This window comes from Rissa tridactyla, chromosome 22, assembly GCF_028500815.1.
Source record: "Rissa tridactyla isolate bRisTri1 chromosome 22, bRisTri1.patW.cur.20221130, whole genome shotgun sequence".
Taxonomy (NCBI): Eukaryota; Metazoa; Chordata; class Aves; order Charadriiformes; family Laridae; genus Rissa; species Rissa tridactyla.
The window spans coordinates 122,846-139,541 of NC_071487.1; the positions used below are offsets into that span (position 1 = coordinate 122,846).

At 61.4% G+C, this 16,696-nt stretch overlaps 1 protein-coding gene across 2 annotated transcripts; it reads left to right on the forward strand.

Moving 5' to 3' along the window:
* Window positions 1-2,796: 2,796 nt before the first annotated feature.
* Window positions 2,797-13,552, forward strand: HDGFL2 (HDGF like 2). 2 transcript variants are annotated; one of them, XM_054182241.1, is made up of 16 exons: window positions 2,797-2,936; window positions 5,518-5,594; window positions 5,676-5,814; window positions 7,703-7,882; window positions 8,274-8,390; window positions 8,559-8,630; window positions 8,862-9,009; window positions 9,232-9,307; window positions 9,398-9,683; window positions 10,333-10,430; window positions 10,940-11,010; window positions 11,356-11,426; window positions 11,656-11,757; window positions 11,855-12,068; window positions 12,782-12,905; window positions 13,102-13,552. In XM_054182241.1, the coding sequence occupies exons 1-16, from the start codon at window positions 2,865-2,867 to the stop codon at window positions 13,196-13,198; spliced, it is 1,944 nt and encodes a 647-aa protein (XP_054038216.1). In that variant the 5' UTR covers window positions 2,797-2,864; the 3' UTR covers window positions 13,199-13,552. The 2 variants fall into 2 exon arrangements, with proteins under 2 accessions (XP_054038216.1, XP_054038217.1); XM_054182242.1 differs by having other exon boundaries at window positions 13,105-13,552.
* Window positions 13,553-16,696: the final 3,144 nt, after the last annotated feature.

Genomic DNA, 16,696 nt, shown 5'->3' on the forward strand with positions numbered 1-16,696 from the left:
AGGGGCGAGTCCGTGACGCCGGGCCCCAGCGTCGCTCTAGGCTCCCGCCACTCTATGGCATCCGCGGTCCTCCAGGCTGCGCGGAAGCGGGGGCTCCGGAGAAGGCGGGGCTGCGGGGCCGAGACCCCCCCGGACCCCAGGCCCGCACCCCTTGGGCCCCAAGCCTGCATCTATGGACCCCCATGGACAGCAGGCCTGCACCCACGGACCCCAGGCCTACACCCATGGACCCCCCCAGACCCCAAACCTGCACCCAGAGACCCCCACGGCTCCAAGGCCTGCCCCCATGGACCCCAGGCTTGCACTCATGGAGCCCCACACACCACACAGCCCCCCGGCCCGCATCCACAGCCCCTGCTCTACAGCCTCAGAACCGTCCCCTGGTGCCCCCAGGAGGAACCAGCAGCCCCAGTCTGAGCAGATGAGCCTGAAACAGACCCTCCATGGCTCTGTAGCAAACCTCACCCAGCCCTGGGTACAACCCGGGCTGAGGGAGCCTAAAACAGAAGATTTTCCATTTTCTCTGCCTGGGCCCACAGCCTGGCCCTCCCTCACCTGCCAGCCCCTGCCCTGGAACAGACAGGAACTTTGCTTCCTGTCCTGCAAAGCAGGTTTGAGACTGGCCAATGGGCTCAAAATCTGGGGACAGATAGTTTGATGAGGTTTATTTCCACAGCACAACTCTTCCTCCTCCCCACAAGGATACGGGACAGTCACTGCAAAGGAAGGGGCCGCACACTGGATGAGGAGGATGCCCCATCCCAAATAGGGGGTTGCATGTTCACCTGTGAGATGGCAGCTGTGGAAACGGCACCCTGGCACCGCACCTCGGCAGCAACTCGGGCATCGGCACGGGGACCTGGGCCACCACAGCAGCACCAAGAACCAGAATCATGCTGATGGAGGCTGGACCCACGCCTGCATTGCCAGGGGCACTCACACGGAGCCACGGCACCACCAGCAAGGCAACATGCAGCCTGGGACATGGCACGGCCCAGGACACGGCACAGGAGTGAGCACTCGCTTGCAGGGTGACCTCAAGAACCACAGATCCCCCCGGACCCGCTCGCTCCCCAACACCCCTCACTTCACAAATTCCCTCCCGCAAAGCCCAGAGGAATTCCCCCTCGTTGTGCACATCCCCGACGTGCTGCGGCCGCTGCCCGTGCTTCACAGAATCATTTAGGTTGGAAAAAAGCTGTAAAATCATGGAGTTCGTCCCCACTAGCCTCCCCCCAGGGCCACAATCGCTGTAAATAATTCCTCCCCCGAGCGTGGTTTGTGTTTTGTCCCTGCCTGGCTCTTGCCGGGAGCTCCAGCAGCCACCCCAGCTGCTTTGGTGCCAGGCGGTGAGCCCGGCACGGGCCGCAAGCCTCTTGCGTTTCCATGACCTCACAAAGAAACCAAATTGGGTTAAAAACAGGTTTAAAAGCCAGAGAAGCTGTCAGGCAGGCACCTGACACTGGGCAGCCCCAGCACTTTCCAAGGGAAGGTAAAGCAGGTCTGACTCCGTCCCCCACAGCCTCGCCCCAGGTGTCTCTGCCTGGTGGCCACATCCTCATCCTGGGGACACTGCCACCTGCCCCGAACCGGAGGGACCTGCTCCCCCCGGGATGAGGCCAGGGACAGAGCCCCCGACTCAGCAGGGTTTGGCCACGTAGGGGTGGTGTCGTGTCCCCAGGCTGGGGGGGGCCGAGGTGGTGACGGTGGAGGGACTCCCCCGATGTCCCCTGTGTCCACCCCGGGCCCGGCCTGTCCTCCCTGGCCCTATGGCCACTGACCCGGCTGCTCAGCTCGGGCCAGATCCAGCCCCCACCCTACAGCCCTGTCCCTTACCCTATGGCCCTGACCCCCACCCTACAGCCCTGTCCCTTACCCTATGGCCCTCACCCCCACCCTATTCCCCTGTCCCTTACCCTATGGCCCTGACCCCCACCCTATTCCCCTGTCCCTTACCCTATGGCCCTGACCCCCACCCTATTCCCCTGTCCCTTACCCTATGGCCCTCACCCCCACCCTATTCCCCTGTCCCTTACCTTATAGCCCTGACCCCCACCCTATAGCCCTGTCCCTTACCCTATGGCCCTCATCCCCACCCTACAGCCCTGTCCCTTACCCTATAGCCCTGACCCCTACCCTATAGCCCTGTCCCTTACCCTATGGCCCTGACCCCCACCCTACAGCCCTGTCCCTTACCCTATAGCCCTGACCCCCACCCTATTCCCCTGTCCCTTACCCTATAGCCCTGACCCCTACCCTACAGCCCTGTCCCTTACCCTATGGCCCTGACCCCCACCCTATTCCCCTGTCCTTTACCCTATAGCCCTGACCCCCACCCTATTCCCCTGTCCCTTACCCTATGGCCCTGACCCCCACCCTATAGCCCTGTCCCTTACCTTATAGCCCTGACCCCCACCCTATTCCCCTGTCCCTTACCCTATGGCCCTCACCCCTACCCTATAGCCCTGTCCCTTACCTTATAGCCCTGACCCCCACCCTATTCCCCTGTCCCTTACCCTATGGCCCTCACCCCCACCCTATTCCCCTGTCCTTTACCCTGTAGCCCCGTCCCTTACCCCACAGCCCTGTCCCCCTCCCCAGCCCCGACCCCACCCTCTCCCCCGCCCCCCTTGGCCACGCCCCCTCCTCGGCGCCTCTGGCGGTGCGGCCCAATCCCGCTATCCCGCCGTGCCTTCGCCTCGCTCCTATTGGATGAGAAGTCGGAGGGACGCGACGCCGAGCCAACAGGAGCCGCCGCCGCGGGCGGGGGCGGGACATCCTGCGGGCCGGGCCGTCCCCGCCCCGGTGCCCGGTGCTGCCCGCGGCCTGGGCCTCCGCCGCCGCCGCCCCGCCCCGCGGCCGCCATGCCGCACAGCTTCAAGCCCGGAGACCTCGTCTTCGCCAAGATGAAGGGCTACCCGCACTGGCCAGCCCGGGTGAGACGGCGGGATCGCGCCGGCGGGGGGACCCACCGGGGCGGGGGGGCGGGGAACCGGCGCGGGACGGGGATCCCGTACTGGGATGGAGATTCTGCACTGGGATGGAGGGCCGGTACCGGGAGGGGGAGCCGTACCGGCTCCTGTCCCGCGGTGGGGGGCCCGTAGCGGGATGGAGATGTATAACGGTTCCCGTAGCGGGATGGGAACCCGTTACCGGCATGGGGTGTCCCGTACCGGGACGGGGGACCTGGTACCAGCACCTGTCCCGGGACTATGGGCCCGGTAGCAGCATGAGGGTGTTGTACCAGCACCCATACTGAGATGGAGATCCCGTAACGGCACCCATACCAGGATGGGGACCCAGTACCGGCAGGGAGCATCCTGTACTGGGGTGGGAGAACCTATACTGGTATCTATCCCGGGATGTGAACCTGGTACCAGCACGAGGGACCAGTCCCAGGACCCATACTGGGATGGGGAGTCCTGTCCCAGCACCCGTAACGGGTTGGGATGTCCCATATTAGGATGGGAAGTCTCGTACCCGCACCTGTACTGGGATGAGGATCTGGCACCATAATGGGATGGGAGGTCCCATTCCAGCACACATACTGGGATGGGCACCTGGTACGGGAATGGAGTGTCCTGTACTGGAATGGGAGATACCGTGGTGGCACCTGTGCTGGGATGGGAGCCCAGTACCAGGATGGGATCCTGCACTGGGATGGGGATCCCACCAGCACCCATACTGGCACTGGGGTTCGATCCTGGGAGGGAGGTGCCATGTTGGCACCTGTACCAGCATGGAGAAACCCAGACCGGGATGGGTGCCTGGGACTGGAATTGGGGTCCTATGCTGGCACCTATACTGGGAGGGGATCTGGCACCAGGGTGTGGGTCCCACACTGGCACCTGCACTGAGGGAGGCGGGGGGGTCCCACAGTGGTGCCTGTACTTGGCAAGGGATGGGGAGACCTGGGGTCCCCTTACCAGGAGGGTGTTTCCCCCTCCTGCCCCGATGGCACCCTGAGCCCTCCCTTCCGACCTGCATCCGGGACCCCCTTGGGGTGACTGAACGAGGCCTTAGCCCTGCTGCATCCCCAGGCCCAGGGACCCTCTCTCCTGCTGGGGTGACCCCTGCCACCCCCATCCTCTGCTGCACCCCAGGGGCCCTGGTGCTCCAGGCACCCCAACCCCATGGAGGTGTCCCCCCACAGCCCCAGCACCCTGGAGGAGTCCTGCCCTTCACTCTCCGTCTTCATCCTCATCCTCCCACCGCCCAGCATGACCCTGCCTCTGCAGAGACCCCCCACATTCCCCTTCCCAGCCTGGATGTCACCCACCCTCTGTCCCCTGCTGGGGTGAGGACAGAGCCGGAGTCCAGGGTGGTGTCCCTTGTTGGGGACAGGACGGGGGGACACACGCTGGGGACAGTGCCTGGATGTGACATGTGCGGGGTCTGCGGCCGAGCGCTCGCGAGGTGCAGGATCAGAGGTTGGGAGGTGCGGATGGGGCAATGGAGCGCATGTGGTGGAGGGCGACAGGTCCTGCTGGCCGGGTGACAGTGTTGTGCCGTGACGGTGCCTGGAGGAGACCCAGCGGAGTGGGAGCCGGTGTCGGCCATGCTCATGAGGGGACCGTGAGGTGGCTCGGGGGCTTGGACGGGGGGTTCTGCGGTGGTCCCCAGCAGCAGCTGAGGGTGAGGCAGGTTCGTCCACAGAAGTGTCCGATGGCAAAAGACTGGCAGGTGGAAACTGTGCAGGACTGGGGCCGGCAGGTACCAGGGAGGCTCAGGGTGCCGGAGACGACGATGCTTGGCCACACCACGCCGTGAGATCTAGGATGCCATCCCTGCGCTGTCATGGCTGACCTGGCGCCGAGAGGACTCGGTCCTTCCAGGAGAGCCCTCGCGCTGCTGGCATCTGCAGCCCTTCCTGCTTTTAGCTCGCTTGCTCTTTTGGGGATGGCTCCCCCCTTGCCCCGAAGACCTCCCCAGCACGCAGGGCAGCCCCTGCGCACCCCAAGGCCCCCACCTGCAGCTCTGCCCGCAGCCCTTGACCACCTGGAGCAGACAGACGGGCGCTGGAGCCAGCGCGCGGGAAGAAGACGGGGTGCCCCATGCATCCCGCTGGCAGCGGGGCTTTTCCTGCAGCCGGTTTCCAGCCAGGAAGGACCCTCAGGTCGCCCCATCGGAACCCCAACCCCGTGCTGGAGGGGGCTTCCCTCGGGCATCCCCCCCGAGGCGGCTGGTGCGATGGATCTCTGGGGAGTAGCACAAGGCCCGCGTTCCCCTGGGCGTTGAGCCTGGCGGTGGAGAGATGACCTCGTGCCGAGCTCTAGCTGTAGAGCATCCATGCCGGATCCCTTCTGTTACTCTTCTAGAGATCCCGCCGGGCTCTGACACCGCAGTGGGACCCTTGTGCATAGCAAGGTCCCCGTCCCGGGTGCTTTCTTGCCGCGCTTGCCTGCAAGCGGGTGCGGGTGCCGGAGGCCAACGCTGCTAGCCGGGGCTGACGTGCCTCGCAGAGGACATGCTCAAGCCGCTCTCTCTGACCACCTCCTGCTTTGGGTTTCCTTTCAGATTGATGACATCGCGGACGGCGCTGTGAAACCCCCACCGAACAAGTACCCCATCTTCTTCTTCGGCACCCACGAGACGTAAGCGCTGCCTCGCTCCCCTCTCTGGGCTTTGCCCCGCTGCCTCTGTTCCGGGCTCACCTCTGCTTTGTTTCTCTCCAGTGCCTTCTTGGGCCCTAAAGATCTCTTCCCTTATGAAAAATATAAAGACAAATATGGGAAACCAAACAAGAGAAAAGGCTTCAACGAGGGATTGTGGGAAATCCAGAACAACCCTCACGCCAGTTACAGTGCCCCTGCGGTGAGTGCGGGCCTCGCGCGGCAGGGGGGCAGCGAGGACGTGGGCTGCCGGCGTCGCCATCTCTCCTTTCCTCCGAGCCGCTCTCCTCCTTTTTCTGCTTCTCATTGCTACGGTGCCTACGCGCTTCCAGCTCGCACATTGGCTTTCTCAAGGTTGAAGTAGCTTCCCTTCCCTGCCCTCTCCCTTCCTGAGGGACTCAGCACTCCTCTTCCTCCTCTGGAGGAAGGCGCCTTTACCCCATCTTTGAGGTGGAACCGGGGATGTGCTTTGTGCCGCTTGCCCAAAACCACGGAGGATTTTGTTGTCAGAGTGTGAACTTGAAGTTTGCTCATCCCTGTCTCCCAGGCCTGCGTGTGGAGTGTTGGGCAGTCCCCTTTTCACGCATTTCTGAGGTCCCGAGCCAAAAGGCACTGGGCTGCTCCTTCAGCGGTCTCCAGAGCAGGTTGGGAGATGGCTCTTTGCTATCAATTGCTTGCGTGGGCATTTCGTAACCGTAATTGTGTGATACAATTTATTGTATAGCGATCTTCAAAGAAGGCATCCAAAGCAGCTTCATAGGCAGTTGGTCTGAAGAGGCAGAGGAAGGTTTTTAAGGTGAGCTACAAGGACAAGGTTGTCTGGAGGTAGGCAGGCTCAGGGAGTGACCCCCCTGGCTGTGCCACCGCCAGTGCAGGAGAGAGGATGTGGTTTGAGTAGCTGTGGGAGATGGTCAGACACAAAACTGCAGATGTAGAATAAGGTGAGACTATGGAGATGCTTGAAAACCTGGAGAACGATTTCAGCTTGTTGGGCAGGAGGTTGGTGATGGTGAGGGAGGCAGCACCTGCTTTGTCCAGGGACTCCACTGTGAACTCACAGCAGGGGTAAGAAACCTGTTGGTGAGGGGCCTACTGGGATTGAGGGACCGAGATGAGGCCAATGGCCCAAGCAAAGTTGAGGGTTCACCAATGCCAATTGCACATGTGGCCAAAATACCTGGAGGAGCAGAAGAAGAGATTGAAGTAGAGGTCTTTTTTTGGTCTTGAGACCTAAATGGAGCGAGCTGCCAGGAACAGTCAAGGATGAGGAGAGGCTTTCCAGCAGGAAGGCTCCAGCACTGGAAGAATCCCAGCTCTAGGAAACCCCTTGGGCGCAACGTTCTTACCTGAGGAACCTCATGATGGGCTGGTGAGAAACCAGGAGATCTTCCCTACATGAGAGTGAGGGAACGGGACACAGGACATCCCAACTGGGAAGAGCGGTGGCCACCACACTGGACTCCTCGTGTGGACCTTTCCCACGGGGAAGGCACACGATGTGCTGTGGGGTGAAGCTGTCTGAGAAGGAGGAGGCCTGACCCGAGTCGAGGACTGGCTGCCAGCCCACTGGAGGAGAACGGCTGCTCCCTGATGCTGTAGGAGAGGCTGGACCGAGCCACCCAGCTCCACTTGTCTGGCGCCTTTCGGGCAGAGGAGGGCTGGGGTCCGCACACCCAGGAGGGGCTAGGCTTCTCCGGGGGTCTTTGGCAGAGTGCGAGGATGAGGAGGAGAGGGGAGGTGGCAGTGGCAGGTGGAAGCTGAGCTGGGGGATCCAGAGGGAAGGTGTTGCTGGTGGTCTCAGGGTGGTGCGTGAGGGACCTCGGGAAGGGCATGCAGGGGAACTAGAAGGGGGTCGACTGAGCGTCCTCATTGGAGGGCTGGTCACGTTGTCCCCCTGCCCCAGAGCTGTGCTGAAGAGTTCTATGCTGGGAGGGGAGGCTGCCCCACGCTCCTCTGCATGCACACTCTCTGCTCAGCACTGCTGTCCATTGCTTCTGACCCTTTTGTGCCACTTTTCTCCCTGCCCCCTGCCCCAATGCACCACAGGCCCCTTGGGGTGATAACACAACTCTTGTTTCTGCTGTCTTTAGCCTGCGAGCTCCTCCGACAGCGACGTTCCTGAGAACGACCCGATGGGAGGAAGCGATGCAGGTGATGATGAGGAAGATGCTGCCATGGCTGCAGTTGCCACGGAGAAAATGGAAAGTGATGAGGACTCAGATCGAGGCAGCGACCACAGCGGGCTCAAGCGAAAATCGCTGGCTATGAAAGTGAGTGTGGGCTGAGGCGGTTCCACGCAGCGGGGCCGGGAGGGTGTCCTGGTCAGGAGGATGCCAGTACGGTTGTTGGGTCTACCATACAGCATGTCAAACCCACTGTGGCTGGAGGTGGTGAAGAAACCAACTCCCTCTGGATTCTCCATTAGGAAATGGGGTTCAGAGTGTGTTTGGGGGTCCCACAGCTGTCTCGTGTTGTGGGATGGTGGGATGGACAAGTCCTGGAGATGTTTGCAGCCAGGAGCTTCAGAACTCTTCTGAGTGCACGGGGCTGCTCTTGCAGGGCCAATCAGGAAGAGCTGGGCAAAGCCCTTTCCCAACAAGTGTTGGCTTTCTGCTGTGGGTGGAGAGGGCTTCTCTCGCATTTTCACTTCTCACATATCAGATGCCGGTGGCAAAACGTCCTCGGAAATCCTCCAGTGACCTGGATCAGGGCAGCCCCTCCCTGACAGAAGAGGAGAACTCGGAAACATCTTCTGAGTCGGAAAAAAACAGCGACCAGGTGAGAGGGTTTTGGGATATGCTTGTATGGAGGCTGGCAGGGCGGTGGGGAAAGGGCTGGAGGAAGAGCATCACTGTCTGCAGGGGCAATGGCTTGAGGGAACCTGACTGGCTTCTGAAACTGTTGTGAGACTGTTCTCCATTTCTTCATATCTGTGTTTTCCTCCAGGACTTCACTCCTGAGAAGAAGCCAGTGGCCAGGGCACCCCGGAGGATGCCAGCAGCAGGGAGGAAGAAGAAGGTAAAAGACCCCTGGTCTGTGGTGCAGCGGGAGGAAAGCTGGAGTCTGGGGTCTGCACTGCTGGAGGGGAGAGCAGGGGGTGGCAGGGCTCTGCCATGGGCTGGATGTAGGTTCAGTGCTAGGAGGGACCTCACTGATGCCTCAGCGATCCAGTTGTGTCCCGTGCTGCTGTGTTTTGGGGCTGAGCCGCTGCCACCCCCAACCCGGGCCAACCCTACTCTGTGCCTGCAGAAAGTGGAGTCCGGTTCTGACTCAGACTCCAAAGTGGACTCGGATTCGGAAATGGGAAATGCAACTGTGGACATGACCAAGTCAGACTCTAACTCCGATTCAGACTCAGATGTGTCTGTGAAGAAGGCTCCGCGGGGCAGGAAGCCAGGTAATGACAAGGAAGCTTCTTCCACCACTGCTGGGCCACTGCTGGCTTCCTTGTGGGAATGGAGAGCATGTGAGGTTGGGGGCTCCTGAGACTCTGGGGTCCCCTTCTCTCGTGGACACCTTCCAGCCCACATCTGAATAGCCCTCTGCCCCCCCAGTTTGGGACTGTCTTAAGAGAGGAACAACCAGGGCTCCTGCTGAACATCTCCCTGTTGTCTTGCAGCTGAGAAACCCCCTCCCAAGCCCCGTGGCAGGAAACCGAAGCCCGAGCGTGTCCCGACCAGCTCCAGCAGTGACAGGTGAGATCAGCTGGGACACTGTCACCCTCGGGGCTGGGATGGAGGGTCACCCACCTCCCAGAGGGTCTGAGCATGCTCTGTCCTTTGCAGTGATAGCGATAGTGACGTGGACCGCATCAGCGAGTGGAAGAGGCGAGATGAAGAACGACGGCGGGAGCTGGAGGAGAAGAGGAAGAGGGAGCAAGAGGAAGAGATCCGCCGGCTCCGGGAGCAGGAGAAGGAGGAGAAGGAGAAGAGGAAGGAGAAAGCGGAGAAGAGTGAGGAGGTGCACTCAGACTCAGACAGCAGTGCAGAGGATGAAGTGGCCAAAAAGGGACGGAAAGGCCGGGCCAAGGCCCCGTCCTCCTCAGACTCTGAGCTGGAGCTGGAGAAAGAGGTGAGTACAGAGCCATGGGGAGCTGGGGACAAACAGACAGCCTGTCATCTCCCTGTGAGAACAGCAGGGACCTCCAGGAATGACAGAGACCTGCTGTCTTGGTCTTGTGTTACCCTGAGGTGGTCCACGCAGCACTGAGAAGGGTTGTGTCCGTAGGCACATCCATGCCAGCTCTTTTCCTGGTCTAGAACGCCCCATCCAGCTGTGGGTCTTACACCTTCATGGTGCTCTCCCTCCCACCACAGTCATCAGATTTGCTCTGCCACTCTCTGCGACGGCTGGGGGTGCAGAGGGCTCTTAGAAACCACGCTGCCGTGGTCAGAGGCATGATCCCCCTTTAGCCTGTGGAGGGGGGCCGGGAAAGCAGCACAAAGATCTTGAGGTCTGGAAGGATGGATGGGTCTGCTAGTCAGGTACTGCAGGCTGGGTGGGCCACTTGTACCAGAATATTTACTTTTGGAGCAGCATATCCTTGTGCTGCAACCAGAATCCTTTTTTATCCCATGCAGGGCATGCCCCTGCACCCAAACCATCTCGTCACAGCGGTGTGATGGGCGCCGAATCGTGCCCAGCTGGGGCCATGGCACTGTCTCCCTCCTGCAGCGGGGAGGGCTCTGCCGGTCTCGCCTGCATTGTTCTCTCCTCCAAGGTAAAGAAGCCAGCGAAGAAGCAGCCCTCCGAGTTGTCAAGGAAACCAAATCAGAAGGAGAAGAGGGGCCGCGCAGAGGAGAAACCACCACGGAACAAGTCAGCATCTCCCCTCCCTGCATCAGTGCTTTCTTCCTCTAAGGACAGGGCTGTTCCTCTGCTGCTGCCCAGCCCTTCCCAGGGTGGGAATTGGGCTCCCGTGGAGCTGCCCCTGGGCCAGCAGCACCCGTGGAGGGGCCGGGCTCTTACCTCCCTTAGAGCTGAAGGGGCTGGAAGGGGTGTTGAGGGGGCACCAGGTTGAGCTTCCCTCGTGTCTTCCATCTCACAGGGGAGGATCCTTGGGGTACTGCTTTGGGGCTTTGCCTTTCTGCAATCCCGGGAAGCTGGGGCATGGGGGAGCTGCTGTCTCAGGGCTCCTGTCTGCCTGCGAGCTGCGAGATATGTGTGAAAGCGTGGGTGGAGCATGGCAAGGCTCTACTGCCCGGCTCGCGCTGTCGGGCAGGCCGGGGGGATGCACTGATGTGTGCACCATCACCCTTCTTGTTAGCCCAGAGGCAAGCAGGGGGTTTCACCTGAACCATCTTACCTCTTTCCTTTTCCTCCTACAGGCCTTTGAAAGTGGAACGAGGCCGAAAGAAATCTGACCTGATCCCTGAAAGGAGGATGGAGAAGAAAAAGGGTGAGAGCGCCATTGCTTGCTGTCACAGAGGTGGGGAGAGGGAGAGGAGAGACCCAGGGTGGGTTCCCCCATCCCAAGGAAAGGGAGGGATCTTTCCCAGAGGGCCTTTCTCAGCACTGCTGTGGTCCCAGCATTGCGTTGGGAAGTATTTACAGGGTGTGCAGAGACAGTGAGCTTCCCTATACACATCCCCTCCCAAATCTTGGCACATCCCAACCCATCCTCTTCAGAGAGGCCCCTGGGGCTGTGTTTGACCTTGGAGATGCAGGAGGAAACAAACCCTTGCTGGGGGAGAGGTCCTGGGCACTGGCCTGGTGCCTCGACCTGTCTTTCTTGCCTCTCCAGAGCCCACAGTCGAAGAGAAACTTCAGAAACTTCACAGCGAGATCAAGTTTGCCCTGAAGGTTGATAACCCGGTGAGTGCCTGAGAGGCTGGCGTGGCCTGGGAGGTCCCTGCTCATCACATCCTTGGCCACGGCATGAGCCTTGCCCAGCTGCGACACCTGGGGATGCTCAGCCTGGCTGAGCCTCCTCCTCCCTTTCTGGGTGCTGGGTGGCATTAGGGGACCACGCTCCATGCAGTGCTCCCCAGGTGCCCACAGGGAGACTTCCAGGCACCTTCTGATCTTGGTGCCATCCTTGCAGGACATCAAGCGGTGTTTGAATGCGCTAGAGGAGCTGGGCACGCTCCAGGTCACCTCTCACATCCTCCAGAAGCACACCGACGTGGTGGCTACGCTGAAGAAGGTAGGGCAGAGGCCTGAGTCCCTGCCTGGGAGGAGCCAGGAGCCTGCTTGGGCCACCCTAGTTCTAATGGCGTCCCTTCTCCCTCTTTCTGGTGTAGATCCGTCGCTATAAAGCAAACAAGGACGTGATGGAGAAAGCTGCTGAAGTCTACACCCGGTTGAAGTCGCGTGTCCTGGGACCAAAGATGGAGGCGATCCAGAAAGCTAACAAAGCTGGGCCTGAGAAGGACAAGGGGGAGGCGGAGAAGGGCCAGGAGAAGCTGTCGGGAGGGGAGACACGGAATGAGAAGGGGGAAGAGGAGACGAATGCTGGTAATGCTCCGTGCACGTCTCAGGGCAATTCCCTGCTGTCCGGGCATGTAGTGATCCCAGGGCCCTTCTTGGGGCACAGCACGTGCCGCTGGGGACCAGGGACACGAACAGGGGTGGCCTTTGGCCTCGGTGGTGGAGGGGGTTGGCAGCCATGCGTGGCACCTCCAGTTCCTCGTTTGTTGGAGTGCAGGAGTGGCAAAAGACTGACTATGGAACGCCCGCGGCAGTGAGAGCAGAGGGCAAACCTCAGCACCCACGCCCTGGCTTTGGGTGCCTTTGGGCTGATTTTTGGCCCAGGATGGCTCCTCGCTGCCAGCTTGAGCACTGGTCCAAGGCACCAGGGAGACAGAGGAATGCAGAGACGCCCTTGGACGCTGGCTCAGGGTCTTGCGCAGGCAGCTGGTGACGGGGATCTTCCACCATCCTGGCCGAGTCCCTGCCTGGGGACGTCCTGGTAATGCTGCAAGAGCCTTCCCAGAGGAGCCGATAAGGAAAATCTGCCATGGGCCTGCCTCAGGGATGGGGGGATGGGGTCTTGGGGCCCTTCTCATAGCTGTCGGGGTCAGGCCAGACCTGGAGTCCCCTCGGTCTTGACTGGGTGTCCCTTACCTCCTTGGGTCAGCCTGTGGCTGTGGGTTCTCAGCTTGCCCAGCCCCTCATGGGTCGGAGTGAACGTGGGGACTCAGGTGTCTGAGCCTCTCTCTTCCCTTTAGACTTGTCGGGTCCTGTGAATGGCGAATCCCTGTCCCAAAAAGCGGAGGGCACAGAGGAGAAGGACAAAAGCCAAGGGCCAGGAGCCAGAGAGCCGGACGGATCCACCGAGGAGACCCACAACAAGTGAGTGTGCGAGGGACAGAGCGGGGGGCTCGGCAGCTCCCTGGGATTCAGTGCACGTCCAGGCTGGGCTCTCGCATGGATGATCTGCGGGGGGGATTCATGGGTTGTGTTGGGCTTTTATCGGCTTGGAAAGGAGCCTGGGGTGCAGGAGAGGGGCGGGGGAGACGCTGGCTGAGATGCCTGTGCTCTCCCCCAGCAGCATGCAGGACTATCCCAAGGCCGAGCGAGCCGTGCCGGAGCGGGAGAGGGCTCGCGGGGAGTCAGAGGCTGTGGATGATGCGGAGGAGAGCTGAGGAAGTGGCTCCCGCCTGGAGGAGGAGGAGGCGGCAGTGGAGGGGCTGTGAAGGGAGACCAGCCTCTGCCTCCTCCCCTGCTTGAGTTACTTCACTAAGTCACACAGTAGCTGATGTCCTAGGTCTTGTCCTGTGCCCCTGGCCCCGCGAGAGCATCGACCGCGGGGGAGGCTGTGCTGGTTGTCTGTATTTGTCCCCTCTTTTTTTTTTTTTTGTTTGTTTTGTTTGGGGGTTTTTTTGTTATTTTTTTTTTGGGGGGGGGGGTTGTTTGTTTTGTTTTTCCCTCCTACCTAATTTCTTGTGATTTCAACCGACATGAAATGAATATAAAGGGTTTTTTAATGAAAAACACAAGGAGCCCTAGTGTCTGTTTCTTGAGGCATTGCTGACTGTGACAAGGGGAGGGCAGGAGCAGCCCCCTGCCCAGGGCCCCGTCTGGAAAACACCCCCGGGGGTCCTCCCCTTCCCTCTCCTACGGGCCAGGACCAGGCACCCATGGGTGTCCCTGTCTCTGCTGGGTCCTGGCACGGGGAGCGGGACAGCCTCTGGGCTGCTTTCTGCTTGATTTTTCCAGCTTCTCTGCGCCCTGTTCCCCACCATCACCTTCTCTCCAGCCAGAGGCTGCTGCTGGAGCCGGGTCCCTCAGCGCCAGGGGAAGCAGCAGGGCTGGGCACCAGGTTTTGGGTTAAAAACAGAGTAAAAATGGTCTATTCTCTCTCCTCTCTTGGCCAGGGAGGGACTGAACTGTGGCAGCATCCTGCCTTGTGCTGGGCAGCATCTTTGTCTGTTTGTCCGTCTGCTCTTTCGCAAAAGACCCGAAGCTTTTTGTACACGTAAAATAAAGATGTTCCCAGCTCAACCAGACGCTGAGTCCTCGCGTCCTCTTTGTGCCAGGGCGGAGGGAGGATGCCCCGACCCCGCTTTGAGGCTGCTGTTGCTGCAACTCTGCCCTGGGGAGAAGGGTTATTTCTTTTTTTTTTCCAGGGCTGATTTCACACTCCAGCCCTCGGTAAACAAAACCCAAATAAAACCCCCGCAAAAAAAAAAAGTCTTCTATGCCTCTTGCCCAACTGCTGGGAAGCGGGAGGCTTGTGTGAGCCCCCGCCTTGGGGACAGCGGGGATTTAAAGGCAATACGAGGTTTGTCTGTCCCCCCAAAAATCCCTCATTTCCTTTGGCTGTTGCAGCCTCCATCGTCACGGATGACAGCACAGGGGTGACAGAATAAAGACAAGACAAGGACATGAATGTGAGCAGAGCCGTTAGTGACACCTGGGATGCAGCGGGGGGCGTTCAGACCCTCATGGCTGTGTCTGGCTGAATTTGGGGCACCCTTAGTTTTGGGGGTGTGGTGGGGTGACGCGTAGTGCTGCCATCCCGGCATCCTCCAGCCCCGGCAAGCTCAGGTGCTGGAGCGTGAACACCACCAGAGTCTCCCAGGCCTGGGCCACCACCTTGCGTCCCCGGGCCACCACGGTCCCCAGCAGCTCCCACAGGGACCCGGCCTGGCTGACAGTGGCGTGGAGCTTGGCCATGCCGCTTTGGGCTCGCCACACTGCCTGCACCAGGGTGTCCTGCAGCCGCTGTGCCAGCATCCGACCCACGGCCAGTGCCTGCAGCATCATGGGGGTCCCAGACCCCTCGGCTGACCTTGCCTGGCCGTGGGGACAGGCAGAGTGTGGGCAGGGGTCTGCCTGCACTGCATTCCTGCACTCCCACGGCTCCTGGCTGTTGTGGAGTGGCCTCTCCAAGCCTTCCTGCATGGCCTCCACCTGCGGGAGCAATGGCACTGTGGGCACAGGGGTTCCCAGGCACAGTGGGGATCCCCCTCCCCAGCACCACAAACCGTTGGCTCTCACCATGTCAAGGATGTGCTGGAGCTGGGTGAGGAGGTGGTGGGCATCCAACCGCTCCTGGCAGAGCTGCTGCAGCAGGGCCAAGGCTCGGCTCCTGGCGTCCTCCGAGAGGGAGCCGAGGGGAACGGGGTGGCCGTGCCGGAGAGCCCCGGCCGAGCCCAAATCGAGCCCCTCTGCAGCCTTGGCCTCTGCAGGGGAAGAGGTGCTGGGCATGGGGTGCCGGGGGTCCTGGCCCCCAGCAGCATCCAGGGTGAGGGAGATGTGGGGACCCCCCCAGCAGCATCCCGGGGCAGGGGGGACCCCCCAGCAGCATTGTGGGGCAAAGGGGACTTGGGGACCAGCAGCAGCATCCCAGGGCAAGGAAGGTGTGGGGACCCCCAGGAGCATCGTGGAGTAAAGGTGACATGGGGACCCCCATCAGTGTCCCAGGGTCTCTTACCCGCCTGCCTCTCGCCCAGGGGCAGGTAATGGTTCAGCCACTGCTGGGACGAGTCCAGTGCCTGCTCCATGTCCTGGAGGAAGAGTTGTCGTGCCCCCACCGTGGGGCCCAGCAAGGTGCGGAGGGTGGTGGCCATGGCCGAGGAGATGCTGGTACTGGTGTCCTTGGGGACCCTCGGCTGCAGGGCAGGACACCTTGGGGCAGAGCCTGCAGCACCCTGGGCACAGAGGGGATGCCATCACACACACACACAGGATTGGGTCCCCTCCAGGGACCTGCGGGACCCCAAGCAGGGGCACAGCCCCTGGGGACAGGATACCTGCTCAGGTGGCTGCAGAGTCACCTCATCCACGGGGTCCTGGGTGGCTCTGCCTGTAAGGAGTGGGGGGGGCGGGGAGGGGATGGGGGAAACGGGACAGGACACAGGGCTGACACCCAGTGTGCAGGTGGGTGCCACTGAGACCCAAGTGCCACCTCTGGGCCAAGCCATGCCCACAGGGGGACCTCGGTGCCCATCTCCTCCAGGGTGCAGGGGGGGGGCTGCTGGCAGGATGGGTGGGACATGGCAGGCTGTGTGGGGTGAGGCGCTGAGCTGCTCTGGGGGGGGCACTGGGGTCCTGCTTAGCCCCTGATGCCAACCTGCACCCGGGAATGGTGCCCCAAGGCGGCCATTGCCACCAGTGGTGTGGGTGGTGGCCCGGTCTGGGGGGAGAGAGCAGAGGACCTGGGGTGCTGCCACTCACTCCCAGGGGGATAAGCAGCGCCCTACACCCCACCACTGCTGGGATAGGGGCTGTGTCTGAGCCACCCTCCATGGGCCTCATTCTGCCCCCAGGGCTGGGTACCTGCTGGTGCCACCTCCTGTGCACCCAGGGCAGGGGACAGCAGCAGGGGGACAGGCTCGGGGTGTCGCTGGGGCCAGGACATGGGTGGCTGCTGCTCCAGAGCACCTCCTGCACTCACCCTCAGCCATGTGTTCTGCTCAGGGGTGGGGTGGAAAGAGGCCGCTGTGCCGGGCACTCAGCTCCCGGCTGTCCCCCTGCCCTGTGACTCCGTTAGAAGCCCCAGCCCCTGTGAGGTCATGCAGGGCTGTGACATCATCCCTCCTGCCAGCAGCTCCCCTGCCTGGGGTGGCATCCAGCCGTGGTGACCCTGATGCCACCTTGGTGCCCTACACGTCCCCCAAGAAGAAGCATCAGTCCAG

Excerpts from the sequence above, each read along its gene's own strand:
- HDGFL2 (XM_054182241.1), top strand. The coding sequence starts at position 2,865 with ATGCCGCACAGCTTCAAGCCCGGAGACCTCGTCTTCGCCAAGATGAAG. Across the intron at positions 9,010-9,231 it reads TCCGCGGGGCAGGAAGCCAG|CTGAGAAACCCCCTCCCAAG; the intron begins GTAATGACAAGG and ends GTTGTCTTGCAG. Across the intron at positions 11,011-11,355 it reads GAGGATGGAGAAGAAAAAGG|AGCCCACAGTCGAAGAGAAA; the intron begins GTGAGAGCGCCA and ends TTGCCTCTCCAG.